This window comes from Carlito syrichta, unplaced genomic scaffold (assembly GCF_000164805.1).
Source record: "Carlito syrichta isolate Samal-C Ts95f unplaced genomic scaffold, Tarsius_syrichta-2.0.1 Scaffold307054, whole genome shotgun sequence".
In the NCBI taxonomy this organism is placed as follows: Eukaryota; Metazoa; Chordata; class Mammalia; order Primates; family Tarsiidae; genus Carlito; species Carlito syrichta.
Genome location: NW_007251150.1, coordinates 11,218 through 34,040, shown reverse-complemented (window position 1 = coordinate 34,040; position 22,823 = coordinate 11,218). Strand labels below are relative to the sequence as shown.

The window sequence follows — 22,823 nt, the reverse complement described above, 5'->3', positions numbered from 1 at the left end:
GGGCGGGGGGGCCGGGGCGCCCCCAGAAGCCCGCGGCCTGCACCTCCTGCAGACCGGCAGCACGGCAGAGTCCAGAGGAGACGGACCTTGTGCCCTGCCGAGCCGGAGGGCATCAGGCCCAGCCTCCCGCTGGCCTGGCCAGGTCGGCTGCCAGTCTTTGCTCTGGGATTGGGGGACGGGGTGGGGTGGGGCCGAGCAGCAACCCTGGTCTGGAGGTTTCTCAACGCAGGGCTTGGGGCTGGATGACCGTCCTGCGGGCTGTCCTGTGCACCGTCCAAGGGCGTTTAGAGCGCCTTGGCCTCCACCCACCGCAGCACCCCAAGGCTGTGGAGACCAAAAACGGCTCCAGGCATCGCCGGATGTCCTCTGGGGGCAAAACCGCCCCGTGGAGAAGCCCTGATCTGGAGCCTGAGAGACTGCATCTCCACGATGGGGCCGGAGGGGGAGATGGACACACGGGCAGTCGGGACAGGAGGCTTGACAGGGTAAGCCGAGGCCGGGTGGGCCAGGCCGGCGCTACAGGAAGGATCAAGGTCGCAACAAGGAAGGATGGAGAAACAAGTCAAGTTAGGCAACCACCTTCCACCGATCGGAAAGGGGGCTGGCACTCCGAGCAAGCGTGGCCTCGAAGGGCCAAGCCCTGGGTCTACTCAGGGCCTTTGGGACCGGGGGGTTTAGGCCCCGAGGATCGTCCCGGCTGGAATGTCCAGGGCCGCGGGTCCTTGGTGTGCTGGCAGCCGCAGGAGCCTCAGATCTTGCCCTCCGGCACGGTAGCACCTCTGCCCTCAGGTGGTGAGCTAGAGGGGTGGAGCCAAGGGGAGGGCGTTTTCCTGCAAGAGGCTTCGCAGACCTTGGCAACACACCGACCTGGACCAAAAAGTGGTCTTATCATCATTTCTATGGCTTCAGTCAGGCACCAGGTGATCTTTGATTTTCTACCTTGTCAAGGAACCCGAACGCTTCCTGGAGATTATACTAAACCATGAATCCAGAGGCTGGGCTGCCCCGACTTGCAGCTGATGGTAGGCTGCCAGATCGCCTGCAGTAGAATGTCTGAAGGCTTCCTAAAACCTGCCTGTTGGAAATGTATCTATGTCTAACCTGTGCTAGAGTCAAAGCCTGTCCGGGGCAAAGTCTAAGTAAAGTGGCTATGCTGAGGCAAAAGACTTCACTAAACTAAGTTCATTCAGGTTGCTACAGGCACCTCCTCTCAAAGCCCATCTGTGACCCGGAGACAGGCCAGGGACCGGGGTGCATCTCCCTGGACTGGTAACCCTCGATCTGCTGCACGATCTGGGCTAACGTGAAAGATGGAGTGAAGGGAAAATGCCTAAAAGTATATAAAAACATTTATTCATTAGAAAACAAGGAGGTTGGCAAACATATTCCAAAGTAAAATCAGTTCAGTGCAGTTCAGCGAGGCTAGTTTAAGAGAAATGCCTTGCACGGTAAATGTCACACGTTTTTTTAAAAGGAGACCGGCAAACACACAAGTATCTTACAAGGGGAACAGAATTAGAGGTCACGGGGCCCCCACAAGACACCCTGCACAGGAGGGACGGGGCCAGAAGATGTTGACCTAGGACCTGGGCCTGCGCGTGGACGCCCTGCGGATAGGGGTTGTCTTCTTGGGCGTCTCGTCTTCTGTCATCTCCGCTGAAAGCTCTATTCAAAAAGTTGGAGGAACGAGAGAAAGCGGAGTCACAGAGGTGGTGAGGAGCAGATCTCAGAGCACACGAGTGCCACCCAGACCCCAATGCAGAAGGAAAACTCACACTACGGGAGAGGGGCTCTCGGGCAGAGATCCTCTACTCAGTCGGGCCCCATGGTGGGACCCTGCATCTGGGCTGGGGCAGAAACGGGTGTGGTACCTTCGTCACTGGACTCATCGCTTGAGAAGACAATTTTGGGTTTCTTTGTGGACACTCGCCGCCGGCTGTTTGGATGACGGGACGTGGCACAACGGGGCTCTGGTGTGGCAAAGTCGTTTAAGGCTGCAGAAGCTGGAGGCTGGCGCCTAGAGACTGCAAAAAGCGGAAGACATGAAGTAGAAAAAAGAGGAAGAAAGGCACCGTGCTGGGGGGGAGGGCCCGGTGTGGTCCCGTTGCCTGGGCTGCCTCACGTACCAGCGCGTTGCTTCTCGGCTGACGGGGTTCTCTGACTAGCTCCTTGGCCAATCTCGAGCCCCTCTATTCCATCCAAGCCTCTGGTATGACAGGCCCGAAGCTTCTGCTCAAATTCATCTATGACAGCCTGGAGGGAGAAGATGTCAAGAGCAGGCCTGGACACATCGTTCCTTTCTTTTCTTTTGAGTTGGAGTCACTCTGTCGCCCAGTTTGGAGTGCAGCGGCTGCTCCCGGCCACCGCAGCCTTGACCTGCTGGGCTCCGGCGATCCTTCCACCTCAGCCTTCCAAGGGGCTGGAACTACAGGCATGCACTACCATGCCCGGCTAATTTTTTATTTATTGTAGAGATGAGGTCTCCCCACGTTGCCCAGGTGGGTCTCGAACCCGCGGGCTCAGGCAATCCACTCACCTTGGCCTCCCAAAGCGCTGGGATTACAGGCTGAGCCACCGAGCCAGGCCATCATTTTTTTTTAAGATTGGAAAATATAGTCTATTTAGGAAGTACATGAGAGAGGGAAGGTGTGAAACTGAGAGAGAGAGCAAGAGAGAGAGAGGAGATTCACCTACCCGAGGTAGGGGAGGGGCCGAACTCAAAAACACATGGCCAGATGAAGCTTAGCAAGGCAAGGGCCCACGACGTTGCTGTCATGACCAGAAAGAAACGGCCACACGAAGACACGGAGGGAACGGAAAGCAAAGCGATGGAGCCAGTCAGAAGCTCGGTGGTTGCCGGGGAGGGAGGGACGGGGAGAGGGAGCACAGAGGACTCTGGAGGCCGTGAAACGCCCCTCTGATCCTGCAACAGTGGGTTCATGTCATCATGTACAGCGAAGCCCAAGTCAGCTACGGCTGTGGGAGGTGACGTGTCCCAACAGTCCATCAGCTGCAAAACGTGCCACGCGCAGGACACTGGCAGTGGGGACAGGCTGGGCGGGAGCCTCAAGTAATTTCTGCTCAGTTTTGCTTTGAACCTAAGCGGTTCTCAAAAAGAAAGCTGCTCTACTAAAAAAAGCTAAAGAGAATCGGAGGCAGAACGATCTGGGCTCGGGTCACCCTGGCAGCTCGGCTGCCATCGAGCTGGGAGAGACAGACAGCCCTGGGTCCACAGGGCAGACGTCCAGTGCCGGAAGCCGCAGGCCCGAGGCTCAAGGCTCAGGCCGCTCACCTTGCCCTCGGGCTTGGCGCCGCGCCGCAGCTTGCCCACAACCGACAAGAAGGCGCTGAAGACGGTCGCGTCGGACAGTTTGTCCCCAAAGCAGCTGAAATTGTCCAGCGCCCTGCGGAGGCATCGCTCTGTGAGGGGCAGCTGCGACACACAGTAGGCCAGGTCCCGGTGCTGCCGCTCAGTCCTGCAGACGGGAGGGGCTTCGTGAGGGGCCGCGGGCCCAGGAGACACGGGTGCGCACTGGCCGCAGCATCCTGAGACTCAGGGTGCCCCTGGGGAAGGGCGGGGCAGCTCTGCCCCGCAGGGCCCTCTCGCGGAGGGCGGCGTACCGGGCGGTGCGGAAGCGCTGACACAGCTTTTCCACCAGGCTCTCTGTCTGCTTGTCCTTGGTGATGTAGGAGAGGAGCTGCCTGCGGGGAGGGGAGAGGCGGCTGTAAGCTGGCCCGGGGCCAGCGCTGTCCTCGCTGAACCCAGGCCCGGACCCTGCCCCATGCCGGCCTTTTCCCACGCTTGCCCTGGCCTCCACCTGCCTCACGTCCCCCATAGGGGAGAAGGCCCTTCCTGCCCCCCATCGGAAACTGCCAGGAACAGCTGCTGTCTGGCAAGTACTGCTGTGCGCCTCCCACCGTTTTAGCATCTTCTGTAATACTTTCAAGAATGAATCATGGGCCCCAAAAGGAGAGAGGAACCCGCAGAGAGCTCAGTTATGCTGAAGGCTATGCGGATAAAAAGCAGCAGGGCTGGAATTCAAACACAGGTTCACGGATTCCCAGCCTGTGCTTTGTGACAAATGCGCCCCGAGGCCCCGGTAACCTACTTCATGATGGTGTGGAAAGGCCCTTCCTCCACTCCCCCCTGCGGGTCTGACAGGCGGCTGATGATGTCTGGAAGGAGATTATAGATGGCGTTGCCCTGCGAGACAGAGCCGTGTTAAAGAGGCAGGTGACCTGCACAGCCCCTCGGCGGCAGGCCCGCCACTGCCTCCCGCTGCACCTTGTGGGAAAGCTCGTTGAAGAAGTTCTTGGCCAGGGCGGCGATCTGTGGCTCGGGGTCGATGAGCAGCACGGCCATCTCGCTCACCTGCCCCTTCACCTTCACCATGTCCTTGAGGATCAGGTGGGTCATCACCAGCCCCGCCGTCCTCCGCACGTGCTGGGCCGGGTCCCGGAGGCTGGGGGCAAGCGCGAGTCACCGGAGCCAGCCCTGGGCTCTGCCCTAGCACCCGCAGAAACGGCCCTGGGCCGGAGCCCCCGGCCCCGTTTCAGGCCATTCCAGAAGCCCCCCGTTAGGAAGCTGTCTAGAGCTGGAAGCTGCAGCTGGGGAGCGGGGCAGCGCTGCTGGCCAGAAGCCTCAAGCCATGTGGGTCACACTCAGCCAGGCCAAAGGTCAGTGTCAAGCAGTTGTTTGGGTGATGCCAGCTTTGGGAGCAGAGTCTTAGTGACCCTCATGTGGACTCGGACTCCTGGGGCCCTTGGGACCCCTGCTGCCTTGTGAAGGGTCTCTTACCGAGCATAGAGATGAGGTGTCCAGGGGTCCACCAGGTTGGGGAAGCGGATGGCCAGATCCCCAGCGGCAACCATGAGGTTAGACCGGACAACGGGGATCGGAGACTTCTCCAGCATGGTGAACAGAAGGCGAAGCTGGGAGTCGCAGAAAGTGGCACTAGGGGCAAGGGGAAGACGATCAGGGAAACCGTGCCCCCCCTCCTCGGGAAAGTGGACCAGCCCCGGGGCCTACCTGATCATGCAGAACTTGCCAAGGGCAAGAGCGGCAGCTGCGCAGAGGTCTGGGTTGCTGTAGAGGCCAGGGTTGTTGCAGACTTTCAGCAACAGCGGAACGAAGGCAGCCAGTGTCTGTTTGCCTGTGGAAGAAAAACGTCAGGCTCAGGACAGGTTATCTCAGCTGCAGGGAAACTGCTGAGCACCGCCATTCTCCTCACCATCCAGTAGTTCCATCTCGCAGATGCCCCGGATCAGTTCTGCCTCCGTGTCATCGGCAGTGGCCCCGACCAGCCCCAGCTCCTCCTCCATGGTGGTCTCAGAGCTCGTATTCTAAAGGGAACGAAGCCGGGGATGAGGTGAGCAGAGGCACACATCAGATCCGGCCTGCAGCTCACTTGGCACGAACGAGGTGAACTGCCAAGTGTGTGACGAGAAAGGACTCCCGAGTTACAGGGAAGGCGCCAGGCCCTGGTTTGTTAGTTGCCAGAGCATATTTCTGCCTCTTCCTCATGAAAGACAATTTTCTATAAAACTGAATGGATGGCACAAGCCAGACAATGGCTCAAGGTCAGAGAGGTCAGACCTTGCCCACTGCCGCGAAGCTGTCTGGTTTGTCTGCAGGACATCACTGCCTCTAGTGGAGAGAACACAAGGTCCCGCCAGGGGCCAGTCAGCGACAAAGGCTGATGGAAAGGGGCGGGTGCACACCAGCTTTAAGTCGCGGCCGGACCAGAGCCTCCACTTCGAGCGGGGTCTCCACCTCCACGCTGTGTCCACCTAGACCCTGACCATGGGCAGACTGTGCCACCCGTCTCCTCACTCTCTCCCACAGAGCGGCAGACTCTTCACGTCCCTCCACAGAGAAGAGAAGCAGAGACGCCGGAGACGTCCCGAGCTGAGGCCACGAGATAAGCCTGGGAAAGGCCGGGAAGCGGCCCTGGCATCCCGGGCACGTCAGCTACCTTCTCCTTCGGGTCTCTGGCCTTGTGCTCCTCCTCCTCCCGGACAGCGCGGCGCCGACACAGCTCTCCGCTCACCGCCTGCTCCAAGTGCACCAGCTGGTGCAGAGCCACGTCCCCAGCCAGGGACAGCAGGTGCATCAACAGGAAAGTGGGGAGCGCAGGGGGCGTCTCCTCTGGAGGAGGGAGAGGGCAATAAGGAGGGACACAGTCAATTCCCATCCGGCCTGAACCTGGTTTTGACGGATCCTGCCCTTGCCCGCGTGCCACTCTGACTAGCGAAGCAGGAAGAGGCAGGGTGGGAGACGGTGGTGCAAAGTGACTGGACTTCAACTTGGGCGGAAGCGAGAGGGTGAGTGTGAGAGGTGGCTGGAGACAGCGGTGGTGGCCGTGGCTTCTGGCCCTGCAGCAGAGCCACTGCCCCCAGCAGCCATCTGCCCTTGGCCACTTACGTGGGTCCTCCTGGGTGGCGCTCTTCTCTCCCAGCTTCTCCAGGGCCTGCTTTGCACAGCCCTGCAGGATCTGGGCACAGATCACCTCGGGGCCCTCTGCCAGCTGGTAAATGAGGGTCACGGCCACCTCTTTGAATGGAATCCAGAGAGGGTCCGGGTGGACAAAGCCTGCAGGGAGAAGGGGGACGTCACACACGGCCATGCCCAGTGGGCCCATCTGTTCAAGGCCCTTGTTGGGAGCTCACCTTTGGTGACTATCTCCCGTAGTCGCTCAAACAACCTGTGCTCCTGAGGCAGCCGGAAGGCGGGGTGCCGTTTGCCCAGGGAAGGCTGTGGAGAACAAGAACCACAGAGTGTGGGTATGTGTGCAGGATAGACAAGTGGACTCCTCTTACTCAGTTTGCACGTATGCACCCCCACCTACCTTTCTCCTGTCAGAGATGCTGGCAATGGCATGGCACACCTGTTGGGCCAGCCTGTAGTCCTGTGGAAACTTCTCGTCCAGCCCTATGCTCACCAGTGTGTCTAGGTTGCTTCCCACGATTTCTGGTTTTCCTCTAGGGAGAGAAAGCCACAGAGTCAGATGCAGTCCCAGATAGAACGCTGAGGAGCGGGTACTGCCAAGACAGACAGGCAACAGAGCCTTGAGACACCGCAGTGAAGCCAACACAGGGCCAGCCCCTTGAGTCTCTCTTGCTCTGCTGGCTGCCACTACTCCTGCTAGGCGCGGGGCCTATGACACTATATTCCTTGCCTCTTTTTTTTTTGAATCAGAGTTTCACTCAGTCACCCAGGCTCGAGTGCAGGAGCATGCTCACGGCCACCGCAGCCTCAGCCTCCTGGGCTCAGATGGTCCTTCTGCCTCAGCCTTCCAGGGAGCTGGAACTACAAGCGTGTGCCACCATGCTCAGCTAACTTTCTGATTTACTGTAGAGATGAGGTCTTGCCCTGCTGCCCAGGCGGGTCTCAAACCCAGGGGCTTAAGCTGTCCTCTCGCTTCCACCTCCCAAAGTGCTGAGATGACAGGTGGGAGCCACTGTGCCTGGCTTCTTTCCCATTAAAGCGGCCAACTCAGAGCAGAGCTCAGCTAGACCTCATTGCTACCAACGGAGGAAAAGGAACCTTCTCAGAACTTTCATCCCGCTCTCACCCACCGCCCGTGGATCTGAGCCTCACCGTGCCAGCATGCCCAGAAGTGTGACCGAGCAGCAGCGCTCCAGAGGAGAGCAGGGGGCCTTCTCGGTGGCCCGCTCCCACAGCAGCTGGGTCACTGCTGGTTTCAACTCATCCTTCTGCACGAATTCACAGAGCTGAGAGGAGAAAGGAAAAAGGGCTCGAGCAAAAAATGCCGATTCCCCACCCCAGCGCCTCTCTCTGAGGAAGACAGTGACAACCTGCAGCAGCAAAGCAATAGTTAGGAATGAAACGAAGGAGGAGGAGACCCAGGCGGAAGAGGGGCTATACTTCTCTCGCCATGCTCCACTTCCTACTCTCACGCCTTCCAGGCTGACTCAAGGGATACACTGAAACTGACCTTTCGAACCCCGTGTGTACCACCGTGCTGACTACATTCTGAAGATTTCTGGCAGGTTCTCCTGCTACCACAAACCCAACATGTCTACATTGGAAGCCAGCATCCTTCCTTGCCTTTTCGTTTGTCCGCGGTCCCAACCCTCTCAGTGACACCTGCTTATTTTCCTTTACAATGTCTTCCATTAAGCCACAGTGCAGCGACTCTTCCAGGCCCGAAGCCAGCCTCTCAAGGCGCCCCTTCGGCAGCCTCCACTGGCCTTCTGCCCTGGCCTCGCCTCCTCACAGCCAGCTTATGTGCTGCTGTTGGGCTGGTCTCTCCACGACACTTCTGCTGCTCCTCAGTCTGCAGTCACTCTCCCCTGCCCCCTACAGGGCTCCTGGCCACTCGTGGGCCTATGACGCCTGGGGCCAGCTGCCGCCACCAGGCTCTTTTCGTTCTCAGTGAGAACACTGGCTGGCAGGAGCACTCCTCTGGGAGGGAGCTGGAGCCCACAACGCAAATGCTTCTGAGCAGATTTGCCTCGCTGAAAGCCTGGATGGATCCCTGGCTACTAGGGCTGAAGTCCTCGACTCTCAGGTCAATCAGGGACCTTCACAACTGAGTTCCAACCTGTATTCCCAGCTTTATCATGTTTTCCAGATAATTTTGAGCCGGAAGACAAACCTCATTCTACATCAGGGACTGTTGGGTTTCTGTCTGAAATGTTCTCCCTCTCTTCTCTAATTCCCCAAACCCTCTTCAACTTTCAAGACTCAACCTAGGCCCTACCACCTTCCTTCAGGAAGGGAGGGTGTGTGTGTGTGTGTGTGTGTGTGTGTGTGTGTGTGTCTTGAGACAGGGTCTCACCCTGTTGTGTGTGTGTGTGCGTGTCTTGAGATGGTCTCACCCTGTTGTGTGTGTGTGTGCGTGTGTGTGTGTGTGTCTTGAGACAGGGTCTCACCCTGTTGCCCACAGCTCAAGTGATCCTCCTGCCTCAGCATCCCAAGTAACTGGGACTACAGGTCCACCATGCCCAGCTAGTTTTTCAATTTTTTTTGAGAGACAGGGTCTCACTCTGTTGCCCAGCCTGCTCTCAAACCTCTGGCCTGAAGCGACCCCCCTCAGCCTCCTGGAGTGCTGGGATTGGAGGCTTGAGCCGCTGTGCCTGGCTGGAGAGCTTCCCGGACCCTTCTGCCTCAGACCACCCCCTTTCCCACTCTGCACTCTTTAGTGGAGCACGGGAGGGCATGTGTTCTGGGCTCTTATCGGCTGAGTTTCAGTTTCAAGCCTTGCCACTCCACGAACTAGGTGTGAACAGTCAAGTTCCTTAGCCTCTCTGTGCCTTGGATCTCTCACTGTAAACTGCAGATAACACTGCCTCTCAGGATTGTTGTGAGGATTCAACAAGGTAATATGAGCAAAGTGCTAAGAAAAGTGTCTGGCATGTATTCATGTACTCAAAACACATAAGTGCTGTCATTATTCTGTCACTGTTGCTATCACAACCATTATCTGCGCAACTTATTCTGGCACTTGGTTATCTATCTGCTGCACTCTTCTCAAAACGTTCTGTGTTTTCCGGCTGCCGACTACACGCTGGTTCCTTTAAAGCTGGGGATGCAGGCTGGGTGTGGTGGCTCAGGCCTCTACTCCCGGCACTTGGGAGGCGGTGGTGAGAGGCCTGCCTGCGCCCACAGGTTCAAGACCAGCCTGGGCAACTTGGCAAGACCTCATGTCTACAATTTAAAAGAAAAATTAGCTTGGCATGGTGACATGTGCCTGTAGATCGAGCTACTTGGAAGGCTGAAGCAGAAGGATCACCTGCGCCCAGCAGGTTGAGGCTGTGGTGGCCATGAGCTTGCCACTGCACTCCAGCCTAAGTGACAGAGTGAGACTCCAACTGAAAAAAAAAAAAAGCTGGGGATGTGAAACAAATTGTCTTTTTGTTTTGTCTTTGAGTTGGAGTCTCATTCTGTCGCCCAGGCTGGAATGCAGTGGCAAGCTCACAGCCACCACAGCCTCGACCTGCTGGGCTCAGGTGATCCTTCTGCCTCAGCCTTCCAAGTAGCTGGAATCACAGGCACATGCCACCATGCCTGGCTAATTTTTTGATTTATTGTAGAGATGGGGTCTCGTCATGTTTCCCAGGCTGGTCTCAAACCCCTGAGCTTAGACAATCCTCTTGCCTCCACCTCCCAAAGTGTTGGGATTAGAGGCTTGAGCTACCACGTCCAGCTGAAACAAATTGTCTTATATTTCTTTGTGGGACTGAGTAAATTGCTGTTCATGTAGTAATAACTCAATAATACCTGTTGAATGAATAAAGAAAGATAAGTAAGAAGACTTACAATTTCCTCAAGACACTGAATGGTCCCAACTGAAGCATCTACCAGCAGCAAAGAGAGGTTGTGAATCAAAGCCTGGGCCTTGGCTCTGTGAGAATAACAGAGATCAGGGGTCATTACAAGACTGGTAGTTGAACTTGGCTATCCCGCTACGTATCAAGCAACTGCTTAGAATGGGCTTCACTAGAAATTCAGCCCCAACTGAATCCCATTGCAGACCCACTGCCTATGAATGTGGAACTCCCCTAGAAGGATGTCCCCTTTTCCTTCAGGAGACTAGAAAAGTCCTGTGAGAAGCGATCTCAGGAAAATCAGCAGAGGCAAAGGGCCCCATGTACCTGGCAGAGTCCCCCTTGGGGCTGAGGTAGAGCTGGCGGTAGGCATTGAGCACAGCTTCCCGGACGCCTGGCTCCTTGGCCCAGATGAGAGGCAGCATGCGGCGCACCCCAAACAGGGCCTGGGGCACCCCAAAATGGAACACCATCACAAAAAACTCAATCACCTCCTGCACCACTGAGAAAGCAGATACAAGTGTCACTGTCAACTTGGCACAATTCCTCAGTCCCTACAGACAGAACCTTTTTACATGTTGCAACAGGCAGTAGAACCCTCCTTGTTCTCCCTGAGGATGTCCATGCTCCTGTGGTGGCCTCTCATGAGGTACTACATGCAGTAAAATATGCAAGCTGTGGCGAGACCTCGTCTCTACAATAAATTGAAAACATTAGCTGGATGTGGTAGTGTGTGCCTGTAGTTCCAGCTACTTGGAAGGCTGAGTTGGAAGGCTGAGGCGGTAGGATTGCTGGAGCCCAGCAGGTCGACACTGGGGTGGCCATGAACATGCCACTGCCCTCCAGCCTAGGCAATAGAGTGAGACTCGAACTAAAAAAAAAAAAAAAAAGTTGGAGGAGCCAGACAAAGCAAACAGAAATAAAGAACCCTTGCCTTTTCTTTTCTTTTTTTTTTTTTTGCATTGAACTCGCACTCTGCTGCCCAGGCTGGAGTGCAGTGGCACGCTCACGGTTACTGCAGACTCAACCTGCTGGGCTGAGGCAATCATTCCGCCTCAGCTTTTCAAGTAGCTGGAACTACAGGCATGCGCCACCATGCACGGCTAATTTGTTTATTTATTGTAGAGATGAGGTCTCGCTAAGTTGCCCCGGCTGGTCTCGAAGCCCTAGGCTTAGGCAATCCTCTCTCCTCAGCCTCCCAAAGTGCTGGGTTGATAGACGTGAGCCACTGTGCCCAACCTTTCTTTTTCAAGGAGCAGACACAATTGGACGAAACTCCAAGGCCCAGTCCTGACCTCTAGAGGGGCCCACCTGTAGTTGTGTTTTCATACATCATCTTGCCGATGATGCTGATGGCCTCTGTGATCTTCTGAGAGAAGCTGTGGGCGTCTTGCAGGTACTGAACCAGCATCTCCTGCTTCATCAGGTCCTCGTTGCCCCTGGTCCCCTCAGGCTCCGACGCACTAGGCTTGTTTTTACAGACAATCTGTCCCGGGACCGCATTCCCTGCAGACTGCTGGGGTGTCTTCTCTTGTGCAGAAGCTGTTGGTCCTAGAAGTTGAGGAAGTACAGGATGGCTTTCGTTCAAAGACAGATGGGAGAATCCACAGGTGTCAACATCCCTGGCTATTTTTTCCACAGTGAGAAGATAGAAAATTAAAACCTATCCTAGCCAGGTTTAGTGGCTCAGCCTGTAATCCCTCGCCTTTGGGAGGCTGAGGTGAGTGGATTGCCTGAGCCCGTGGGTTCGAGACCCGCCTGGGCAGGCGAGACCTCATCTCTACAATAAAACCAAAAAATTAGCCGGGCGTGGTAGCGCGTGCCTGTAATTCCGGCTACTCGGAAGGCTGAGGCGGAAGGATCGCCGGAGCCCAGCAGGTAGAGGCTGTGGTGGCCGGGAGCGGCCACCGCACTCCAGTCTGGGCGACAGAGTGAGACTCCAACTCAAAAAATAAATAAATAAATTAAATAAATTAAAACCTATCCTAAAGTATCTTCAGTTCTCAGAGAAGATTCCTAAAGACCGCTATGGTTTGGGTATCAATCTTAGGCCAATGGGCTGCTTCCACTCCAGACTGAAGCACTGCCCCCTCTGGACTTTTTAATACTTTTTTTCCCAATCCCATCCTGAAGACAACCCTTAGCACAGGTTTTGTTAGTCAGTCCAATGTCTGGCATAAAGTAAATACCAGTTGAAATGTTTTGTTGACTGAAGAAGCAAAAGCAAATTACCTTTGAAGATAATTCCTAAGAGATTCAGGAACCTGGTCTCCCCTGACTCTCCTGGGTCTGTATGTCTGAAGGGTTCAGACTCCTGGAAGTGGCCTGTGGCTTCCCGAGTGAGAACGATGGCCTGCCTGAAGAACATACCAGACAGTCACCATTCAGCACCCATTACAAGGGTCACAGCAGCCATTTGTAAGGGAGCCTACCTCATGACCCCATCAAGTTCTTAGACCCACTGCCAAAGAAAAGGAACGCTTACCATGCTTAAATAGTTGAGCAGCACCAGCCAGCGGTGGGGCTCAAAGCATGTTTCCTACTTCTCCAATAAGGTTTTTTAGCTTTCAAAAATCACAAACCAGCTGGGTGCAAGGGCTCACATCTATAATCCCAGTGCTTCGGGATTCAGAGGCAAGAGGATTGCCTGAGCTCAGGGGTTCGAGACCAGCCTGAGCAACATGGCAAGACCTCGTCTCTGCAGCAAAGCAAAAAATCAGCCGGGCATGGTGGCACATGCCCATAGTTCCAGCTACCTGGAAGGCTGAGGTGGAAGGATTGCCAGAGCCCAGCAGGTGGAGGCTGCGGTGGGTCGGAGCGTGCCACTGCCCTCCAACTTAGGTGATAAGGTGAGACTCCAAAAAAAAACAAGTTTAGAAACAATAAGCTTTCAATAACCAGTTAGTCTAGGACATAATAACATAATTGGATTCTATGTAGCTATAAAAGAAGGGGGAAGCTATTTATGCATAAATATTTAAAACTAATCACTATGACACAGAGTTAAATGGAAAAAAGCAAGGTGGTAGACTAATGGGTAGAGAATCCTATCAGTCATGTAAAATGTGGAAAGAACGTATGTTTGACTCAGTATCCATATGCTATCTTTAGAGTGATAGTAAACAAAGTCCTGACATTGCTTCCCTGTGGGAAGGGGGATGATGTGGCTGGGAAACAGGCTTGGAAGGGATGTTCGTGACTTGCCTTTTCTGTGATGTCAAATTGCATACCATGGGAATGTACTGCCTACTTTTTAAAAAGCAGGTTTTTGGCCAGGTGTGGTGCTCACACCTGTAATCCCAGCACTTTGGGAAGCCAAGGTGAGAGGAATGCCTGAGTCCAGGGGTTCAAGACCAGCCTGGGCAACATAGCTGAGACCCCGTCTCAACAATAAATAAAAAATTTAGCTGGGTGTGGTGGTCCACGCCTATAGTTCCAGCTACTTGGAAAGCAGAGGCAAAAGGATCCCCTGAGCCCAGCAGGTCGAGGCTGCAGTGGCCATGAGCATGCCACTGCATCCCAGCCTGGGCGACAGAGTGACTCCAACTCAAAAAAAAAAAGAGCCTAGCATCTACTGCTGAGGACTTCAAAATGAGGGGGTAACATGTTGAACATGAGAAAAATCCTTCTTCTAGCTGAGAGGAGAAACACTTGAATACCTCAGGAAGAAGAAGCAGTTATAAAACTTTACTTTCTAGTTATGCTCTAGCAAAATAAAAAGAGAACCATAGGGCAGTTATAGGACAATCAAGCCACTCTCTAGCTAAACAAGTCAGCCTTCTTTAAATAGCATAAGTAAGTGAAAATAAACAGCCTGTAGCTGAGGTTGAAGAATACCTGTTGGCAACTACTAATGCTTTTGCTGCTAAGTGCCTCTGAACTTCCCGAGTCACAGAAACTCAGAGAGACATCTTTTCTCTATCAGGATTCATACTAAGTTGATTTGAAGATTAAGGTGGTAGGAATTAGCAAGTTTGATATTATTTATTAGCTCAGAATTTAGAATGAGAAAGTCGTTAGAGAGATATAATCTCATCAATTCCTTATCTTATAGATAAGGAACCGTGGCTCAGAATGTTAAGCAACTTATGATGACACACCTAGGATTGTACTTACAAGCTTCCTTTTCCAAATGAAGAACTTATATTTAATTGTAATAACCCTTACATATAATCATTAGTAGTTTCTTTAAACACTTATATAAGTAGAGGAATTATGGACTGTGCCTTTGGTCAGACCATTACTACCATGAAAACACCTACCGTCACAGGGTAGCAGCATACCTGAGGGCAGTTCGTTTGAAAGAAACATCTAAGTTTCTCAAAGGTTACCTCTACATCCGTATACAAATCACTGGAGAATATCCCATTCTTTCACATACCTGTAACTAGCTTTGGCAAGCAGCTGACGGATACGTTCTTTCACCTCTTCAGCAGTTTCCGAATTAGCAATTTGCTCGGGAATCTCTTCCTCCTGGGGAAGCTTTAGAAGCTGCTGCAGGGTAGACTTCAGCTCTGGTATCATGGCCTCCCACTCCTCCTCTGAGTCCAGCACTGCGGCTGAATGAGAAAGTCTCACTTAGTCTCTTTTGCTGGGGTTTCTGGCTGTAGGAAGAAGGCCGTCTGGGGTAAAGACTCTTAGCAGTAACTACTCACTAGCAGCTGCAGCTCGCCTCTGGGCCCTCATCTCTTGTAACTTCTGCATCTCCTTCTGCAGTGGTCCAGCAAGGTCAGTATCACTAAGCTATCAAGGTAAAATAAGTAGCAGGTTCACTAAGTGACATAATTTTATCCTCGTTTCCATTTAGTTCCTTGTCTTTTGGTAGACCAAAACTACTTACCTTGCAGGAAAAAGGATTATTGGCTAGAAAGCTGGCTAGCAGCTGGATGGCATTTTTACATACTAGCACTGACTTGTCTGCCAGACGTCCCACGGCCAAGGCTACCACTGCCTGGAAACGTGTCAGGGGCAGAGCCTGCATGAAGCAAGAGAAGGGTCAGCTTGCCATTCACACGATACATTTTGTTCAAGATGGAGCTACACACTCATGCTAAAAATAAAAAAGCCTTGCTATGGGATATAAAACAGGCAGCGAGTATTCCCTGTAGTGGGTAAGACACATTACAGTCATTAAGTGGAGCCAAGGGAGTCAGGCATCCTTGTCCTTGGTAAAGGAAGACTTTGATTACTGTTCTAGACTTCTTTAGGGCAGATATTTCTTTTCAACACTGGATTCCTCTCGACTCTGGTCTGTCTGTGGAGGGGAACCAAGTGTCCATATCACACAGAAGGCTGCTTACCTTCTGCTGGACGATCCGGGTGAAGAGCTGCAAAACACGGCTCCGCACAAAGGAGTTGACATCATGGCCATGGGCCTGTAAGGTATCCAAGAACTGGTCTCTGGTGTCTCGGGCAGCTTCTTCCAGCTGGTCACCATTCAGAACCTGCAGTACCATCTCTGCCATGGCTGCCAGCACAGCATTGCGCATCATGTGATTCTGAGAGAAACAGTTGGTAGGGATTTAAAAACTCCAATATTAAATCTCCTTTCCCCAGCTAGGCTCGGTGGCTCAGTCTGTAATCCTGCGCCTTGGGAGGCTGAGGTGAGTGGATTGCCTGAGCCCGTGGGTTCGAGACCCGCCTGGGCAACTTGACGAGACCTCATCTCTACAATAAATAAAAAAATCGCTGGGCGTGGTAGCACGCACCTGTAGTTCCAGCTACTTGGAAGGCTGAGGTGGAAGGATCACCGGAGCCCAGCAGGTCGAGGCTGCAGTGGCCTGGAGCGGACACTGCACTCCACTCTGGGCGACAGAGTGAGACTCCAACTCAAAAATAAAAAAAAATCTCCTTTCCCTGCACTTTCCAGGCACAAAGAGGGGCAAGGCCTTCTTCAGTCAAGGCCAAGCTTGCTTATGCTCAGCTGAACTTTTCTGGCCAACTGCATGAGTATTTCCACCCACCAGGTCACGGGGAAAAGCTGAATCCCAGAGGGGACCTGTTTGCTCAGAGGAGAATGCTGGGAAAAGTACACAAGAGTCAAAACCAATTATTCCTTATAGGGCTCACCAGGGTAGATGTTGAACTTGAAACCATGTCCACTTACTAGCACACATGTGAAAAGCACTCATTACTGGCCTTCAGCGAAGGTCTCAAAGCATTTGGTCCTTACTAACAAATATTCCCTTTCCCTCCCGCTCTCCTTTCTTTTTACTGACAGAAAACAAGACCCAGAAACTCATAAATCAGCCCAGACTGCCAAGTCAGTCCATCATACAATCTGTTGGGGATCAGGGACTGGGGACTTGCCAGGCCAAGAACCAGAGAAGGGTCTTGCATAGGAGTTGCAGTAAATCAGATGACCAATAGACTGTCTTTGTCCTTAACATCCCCTCGGAGTGCCTGACATTGGTCTGGGAATTAGCCAGGTCAGCATTCAGGGATGAGAGAGAAATGAGAGGCTTCATCCTGAGGAATAGGTGGAACTCGGAATCAAAGCTGAGTCACTACTATGAGACTTAAGCTGCGGAACTGTCATCTCCCCTGCCAGAGCTGGATAAACTAATGTGATATTGAGACATGGTTAATAAAGGGCTCTTTACTCAATGAACTTGATCTGCTTTTATACAGGAGAACACTACCAAAATGATAAATCTAGACCATTTGTCTTCACGTGAAAGCTACTGTCTTGTTCTGTTAAGAAACAGCCTTCCAGCCGGGCTCGGTGGCTCAGGCTGTAATCCCATGCTTTGGGAGGCTGAGGTGAGTGGATTGCCTGAGCCCGCGGGTTTGAGACCTGCCTGGGCAACTTGGCAAGACCTCATCTCTATAATAAATCAAAAATTAGCCGGGCATGGTAGCACGCGCCTGTAGTTTCAGCTACTTGGAAGGCTGAGGTGGAAGGATCGCCGGAGCCCAGCAGGTGGAGGCTGCGGTGGCCAGAAGCGTGCCACTGCACTTCAGTCTGGGCAACAGAGTGAAACTCCAACTCAAAAATAAAAAAAAAAGAAACCGCCTTCCAGCCTGGGCAACTTGGTAAGACCTTGTTTCCACAGTGAATCAAAAAAATTAGCGAGACATGGTGATGTGTGCCTGTAGTTCCAGTTACTTGGAAGGCTGAGGTGGAAAGATCACCTGAGCCCAGCATGCTGAGACGGTGGTGGCTGTGAGCATGCCACCGTACTCCAGCCTGGGCAACAGAGTGAGACTCCAACTCAAAAAGAAAAGAAAAGGAAGAAACAGCAATGGACTCAAAACCTTAAGAAGAATCTTCGAGATCTCCAGCAGACTGCCTACCTCTCCATCCAGATGATCTACCAAAATGCACATGCTGGACATCAGGACAGCTGGTACACGTTCTGCTAGTTCTGTTAGGAAGGCTGCAAAGCCCTTGGTTCCTGCAGGGTCCCGACTCAGCTCCTGGGGACACTTCTGTCCAATCTCTCTACACAGAGAAGAAAACACAGCCATAGCAAGACAGCTCAATTATTCAGTTCCCATAAGGGAAGGTAAGACTCATAGCTAATATCTGAAGAAATCTACTGTTAAACTGAGAATATATTTCCAATCTCCCTTTATCCTCTCCCCAAGGAAAATAAGAAACTTTAAGAAGGAAGAGTTACCTTACAATCTCTCCTACTATGCTCTTCATTCCATAATCAGTTGCCCACAGACTCACAGCCGCCACCAGCACAGATGCCAGGTGCTCAAAGTGCTGCAGCATCTGGATGATCTTCACGGTGGCACCTGCATAAGAACTAACTGTGAGAAATTATGGGCCAATGAAAAGGGCAGGCCAAGCGGAGGGAGAACTTACTGAGCACGTGATTGTAACGCGTCAAGGCCACACCAAGCAGGCGTGTGATGGCCTCCTGCATGGGGCGGTTCTTCTGGTGACTAATGGTAGGGTTCTCCAGAAGGCGGTAGCAACAGCCAGTAACCAAACTAAGAAAGAAAGAGTTTGAGAGGATGAAGTCGGCCGTCTGGATTCAGTCACATCACGGCCCTGCCTCACATATACTCTCCCTGCCGTGCTCATTGCACTCTCCTAGTGTTCTTCATTCCACCTACACCTTCTACACCATGTTGCTTTGTTGACCCCAGATAGCTACTCCTTCCTTCAAGATGACTAATTTTCAACCAGTCTTTGATGCCAACAAAGAACGTGAATATGTGATGAAAGACAGGACAAGGTTGCCACCAACGTCTCATAGCTAAAAGAATGACTGACTCAACCCTCACCCTTATGAGTATCTCTCAGCTGCATTTGATCCAGTTCATTGGTCACTTCCTCCTTGGATTCCAGGACATGAGTCCCTTCTCTGTTTCTCTGGCTTGTTCTTCCTCACTTCCTCACCCACTTCATGGTGGTATGCCCCAGGGTACCAGTGTTGGACTTCTGCTCTCTTCCAGTTACATTTCCTCGTTTGATGATTTCATTTATTTTCAAGGTTTTGAATGCCATTATATTCCGACATGTATCTCTCTAGCCCAGACCTCTCTCCTGAAATCCACATCTGTACATTCAAAAGCCTACTCTGACAGCTTTACTTGGGTGTCTGATAAGCACCTCAAACGTTGTATGCCCACAACAGAACTTGTGACCATCCCCGCAAAACACCTGCTCACGGCCATCTTAATACCTCAGTTACCAGCAGCTCCAGGCTTCAGATGCTCAGACCAACCCCTGGGAGAGTTGTCCTTGAAGGTACTCTCCTGCCTACCTCACAGCCAACCTGTCAGCAAATCCCAGAAGCTCTAGCTTAAGTAAAAAAGGTCAGAACCCAAGCACTTCTCCCCATCTCCACTGCCACTTCTTGGTGTACGTGGCCGTCACCTCTCGCGTGGACTACGGGAATGGCCTCTTCACGGCTATCTTGCTCCCCTTTTCCCTCCAAAGTCTGTTTCAGTACAACCGCCAGGATGACCCTGTTAGAGTGTAAGTCGGATGACCTCACCGCCCTGCTCGGAACCCCCAGTGGTCCCATATCACTCCAAGAGATGCCAAGTCCCCATGATGGCCTGCAGGGATCTGCTGCTCGGCTCCCTGCTGCCCCCCGACCCCACAGCCTACCCTACCGTCTCTCAGCTGCCACCTCTCTGGCCTTCTTACTATTGCTTGTACCTGCCGGACACATGCCCTACTCTTTGCACCTGCTGTTCCTTTTCTTGTCCTTGCTACTCCTCACAGCTTGCATTAACCTTTTCTGGGTCTTTGGTCAAATGTCACCATCTCAAAGAAGTCTTGCTAGAAGAGTTAAAGTCACGACCCTCTTCCATCAAACTTCCCATGCCCCTCCTCTATCTTGCTCCATAGAAATAAACCATAAAACATATATTTTGCTTATTTTAAAAATTGCCGGCCGGGCGTGGTGGCTGTAATCCCAGCACTCTGGGAGGCTGAGGTGAGGGGACTGCCTGAGCCCATGGGTTCGAGGACAGCCTGGGTAACTTGGCGAGACCTCATCTCGATAAATCAGAAAATTAGCTGGCTGTGGTAGCACGTGCCTGTAGTGCTGGTACTTGGAAGGCTGGCCAGAGCCAGCAGGTCGATGCTGGGGTGGCCGAGAGCATGCCACTGCTCTCTAGCCTGGGTGATGGAGTGAGACTCCAACTCAAAAAAAACTGCCTTCTACTCTGTAGTATAGACTCCGAGAGAGCAGAAACTATTGTTTCCAGGGCCTATTAGGATGCTAAACACACACCTAGGAGATTCTCCAAAAATATTGTTTCAGAAATAAAAATTTTATTTCTGAATAATTATTAATCATTAAAGATGAGAGATTCACGCCAGTTTCTAATATTCCATTATCTAACAACTCTGCTATGATTATACTTTTATGTATTACAGACAGAACTGAGGCATAAGATCAAGTATTTAAAGGCAAATCTAGCCGGGCTCAGTGGCTCAGCCTGTAATCCCACGCTTTGGGAGACTGAGGTGAGTGGATTGCCTGAGCCCGCGGGTTCGAGACCCGCCTGGGCAACTTGGCAAGACCTCATCTCTACAATAAATAAAAAGTTAGCCGGGCGTGGTAGCGTGCGCCTGTAGCTCCAGCTACTCGGAAGGCTGAGGCAGAAGGATTGCCGGAGCCCAGCAGGTCGAGGCTGCGGTGGCCGGGAACGGACTCTGCACTCCAGTCTAGGCGACAGAGTAAGACTCCAACTCAAAAAAAAAAAAAAACAAGGTTGGGCTCATTGGCTCAGCCTGTAATCCCAGCACTTTGGGAAACTGAGGCGAGTGGACTGCCTGAGTCCGCAGGTTCAAGACCCGCCTGGCCAACTTGATGAGACCTCGTCTCTGCAATAAATCAAAAATTAGCCGGATGTGGTAGCGTGCACCTGTAGTTCCAGCTACTGGGAAGGCTGAGGCAGAAGGATCGCCGGAGCCCAGCAGATCGCGGCTGTGGTGGCCAGGAGCGTGCTGCTGCACTCCAGTCTGGGCAACAGTGAGACTCCAACTCAAAAAGAAAAAAGGAAGAAAAAAAAAGGGCACACCTAGCAACAGATCCCCTATTCCTCATAGCTCAGTATTTTCTGTGGCCATCTTAACTGCCCACCTGACAAATTCCTCTTCAATTACAGAGTGGTTCCACAGGTGACGAATATCCAATTCGAGTAGCTGTGTTAAAAGCTGGAGAATTGGTTGCCTCTCTTCTTCCCAGTTAAAACCAAGGGCTGGCTTGGTCCGGGATTTCTTGCCCTAAAAAGAGACACATATACATTTAGGAAACAAAGAGGGTCAAGATCTGCCACTCTGAATGTCCAAGCTATCCAGTATCATGACAAGGTAAAAGGTAATATAGAAGTATCACAAGCTCCAAAATGCTACTTGTCAGGGAAGGAAATGTGTGATACTTGTCAGTTCTTACTCCCAAACCCTAAATGAGGACAGACGGCATTGTCAGACTACTGGATTCCCTTCTTTCCCATCAATTTCCCACTCCCCTCAGACCCTGCATAAAGTGAGCCAAAAACTCCAAATTACCTTCCCAGCAAGGTTCAGGTCCATGAGATTTGCCTGGCTGGTCATGGTCTCAAAGGATTCCAAGAGGCGAATCAGAGCATAACAGTTCATTTTGAGAGCATTTAGATGGGCATTTCTATCTGCCACACTCAAAGTTGTATCGTCCAGGATGGCTGGAAGCTCTTGGGAGTGGCGGGACACCACTGTGAAGGGCAGAATCTGCGAGTCAGTCTCGTTCGCTGTCGTCAGACACCCCAACTTCAGAACACCGAGCAGTTGCAGCCATCAGATTACCAAAGATCTGTGTTTCATCTCTCAGTGGTCACAATGTAAGCTAAGTCCTTTGGGACCCTTGACCCTGATACCCTGAACATGCCCTGTTCCTACTTTCTTACTCCAGTTACCACAATGTCTCCCTGGCAACTGGAAGAGTCACTCCTATTCAAAAGAGGTAACTCAAAAGTAGGAAAAAGTTCTTGTTGGTCTGCCCTTACAGTGAACACACATAACTCTGTATCGCCCACCAAGATTACAGATCTTAATAGGCCAAAGGTCCCTGGGTTTAGCCAAACCAACTGAATCACAACAGCCTTGATATCATCATGTGGCTGATAAAATGTTGCAAACAGTAAACAAGCAAACAATAATAGACACCTTCCATCCCTTACCCCCTGGCCCATAGACACCTTTTATCAGGAATTCCAGAGTGTCTTCTTTGAGGCCAGGATCTATGCTTCGAAAGTGACTGTAAGGGAAAGAAAGTGCAGAGGTGAGACAGGAAGGAGCTTACAGAGCCCATTCTAACAGATCACATCAAACCTAAGGAATCTAATGTTTAAAAATACATATGGGCCGGGTGTGGTGGCTCAAGTCTATAATTCCAACACTTTGGGAGGCCAAGGCGAGAGGACTGCCTGAGCCCGTGGGTTCAAGACCAACCTGGGCAACATGGTGAGACCTCGTCTCTACAATTAAAAAAAAAAAAAATTAGCTGGGCATGGTAGTGTGTGCCTGTAGTTCTGGCTACTTGGAAGTCTGAAGTGGAAGGACTGTCTGAATCCAGCAGGTCAAGGCTGTGGTGACCAGGAGTGTGCCACTACACCCCAGCCTGGGTGACAGAGACTCCAACTCAAAAAAATAAAAAAATTAAAAATAAAAATACAGATGAAGCCGAGTGTGGTAGTGCGCACCTGTAGTTCCAGCTACTTGGAAGGCTGAGGCAGAAGGATCGCTGGAGCCCAGCAGGTCAACGCTGGGGTGGCTGTGAGCATACCACTGCACTCCAGTCTGGGCAACAGAGTGAGACTCCAACTCAAAAACAAAACAAACAAAAAACCCATGAAATTGTTCAACTTAAGAAATATGGTGGCAAGTTGGGTAAATGCTCATCAGTACAGCTATCAGAATCCAGAAGCATTTATCAGTGAACCTGTGTCTTAGAATTTCAGGACTAACTTGCAGTCAGGACCAACAGCCACGATTTCTTTTTTTTTTTGAGTTGGAGTCTCACTCTGTCACCCAGACTGGAGTGCAGTGGCTGCTCCCGGCCACCGCAGCCTCGACA

At 52.2% G+C, this 22,823-nt stretch overlaps 1 protein-coding gene across 1 annotated transcript in view; it reads right to left on the bottom strand.

Annotated features, from left to right (window-relative positions):
* Positions 1-1,331: 1,331 nt before the first annotated feature.
* The window catches only part of NCAPD2 (non-SMC condensin I complex subunit D2), a 22,588-nt gene continuing 1,096 nt past the window's right edge, over positions 1,332-22,823 (bottom strand). The window contains exons 2-30 of the mRNA XM_008063810.2: positions 21,946-22,004; positions 21,281-21,462; positions 20,853-20,995; positions 18,110-18,237; positions 17,916-18,039; positions 17,590-17,737; positions 15,594-15,791; positions 15,134-15,268; positions 14,949-15,036; positions 14,675-14,852; positions 12,526-12,650; positions 11,605-11,844; positions 10,621-10,795; positions 10,286-10,370; positions 7,601-7,734; positions 6,849-6,981; positions 6,670-6,754; positions 6,425-6,592; positions 5,976-6,148; positions 5,232-5,343; positions 5,030-5,153; positions 4,799-4,954; positions 4,286-4,463; positions 4,110-4,204; positions 3,622-3,702; positions 3,293-3,476; positions 2,127-2,253; positions 1,872-2,024; positions 1,332-1,665 (exon numbers count right to left, since the gene is read on the bottom strand). Coding sequence (XP_008062001.2) covers positions 1,580-1,665; positions 1,872-2,024; positions 2,127-2,253; positions 3,293-3,476; positions 3,622-3,702; positions 4,110-4,204; positions 4,286-4,463; positions 4,799-4,954; positions 5,030-5,153; positions 5,232-5,343; positions 5,976-6,148; positions 6,425-6,592; positions 6,670-6,754; positions 6,849-6,981; positions 7,601-7,734; positions 10,286-10,370; positions 10,621-10,795; positions 11,605-11,844; positions 12,526-12,650; positions 14,675-14,852; positions 14,949-15,036; positions 15,134-15,268; positions 15,594-15,791; positions 17,590-17,737; positions 17,916-18,039; positions 18,110-18,237; positions 20,853-20,995; positions 21,281-21,370 — 3,846 coding nt within the window. The 5' untranslated portion in view covers positions 21,371-21,462; positions 21,946-22,004 and the 3' untranslated portion in view covers positions 1,332-1,579. The remainder of the gene's footprint in view (positions 1,666-1,871; positions 2,025-2,126; positions 2,254-3,292; positions 3,477-3,621; positions 3,703-4,109; positions 4,205-4,285; positions 4,464-4,798; positions 4,955-5,029; positions 5,154-5,231; positions 5,344-5,975; positions 6,149-6,424; positions 6,593-6,669; positions 6,755-6,848; positions 6,982-7,600; positions 7,735-10,285; positions 10,371-10,620; positions 10,796-11,604; positions 11,845-12,525; positions 12,651-14,674; positions 14,853-14,948; positions 15,037-15,133; positions 15,269-15,593; positions 15,792-17,589; positions 17,738-17,915; positions 18,040-18,109; positions 18,238-20,852; positions 20,996-21,280; positions 21,463-21,945; positions 22,005-22,823) is intronic.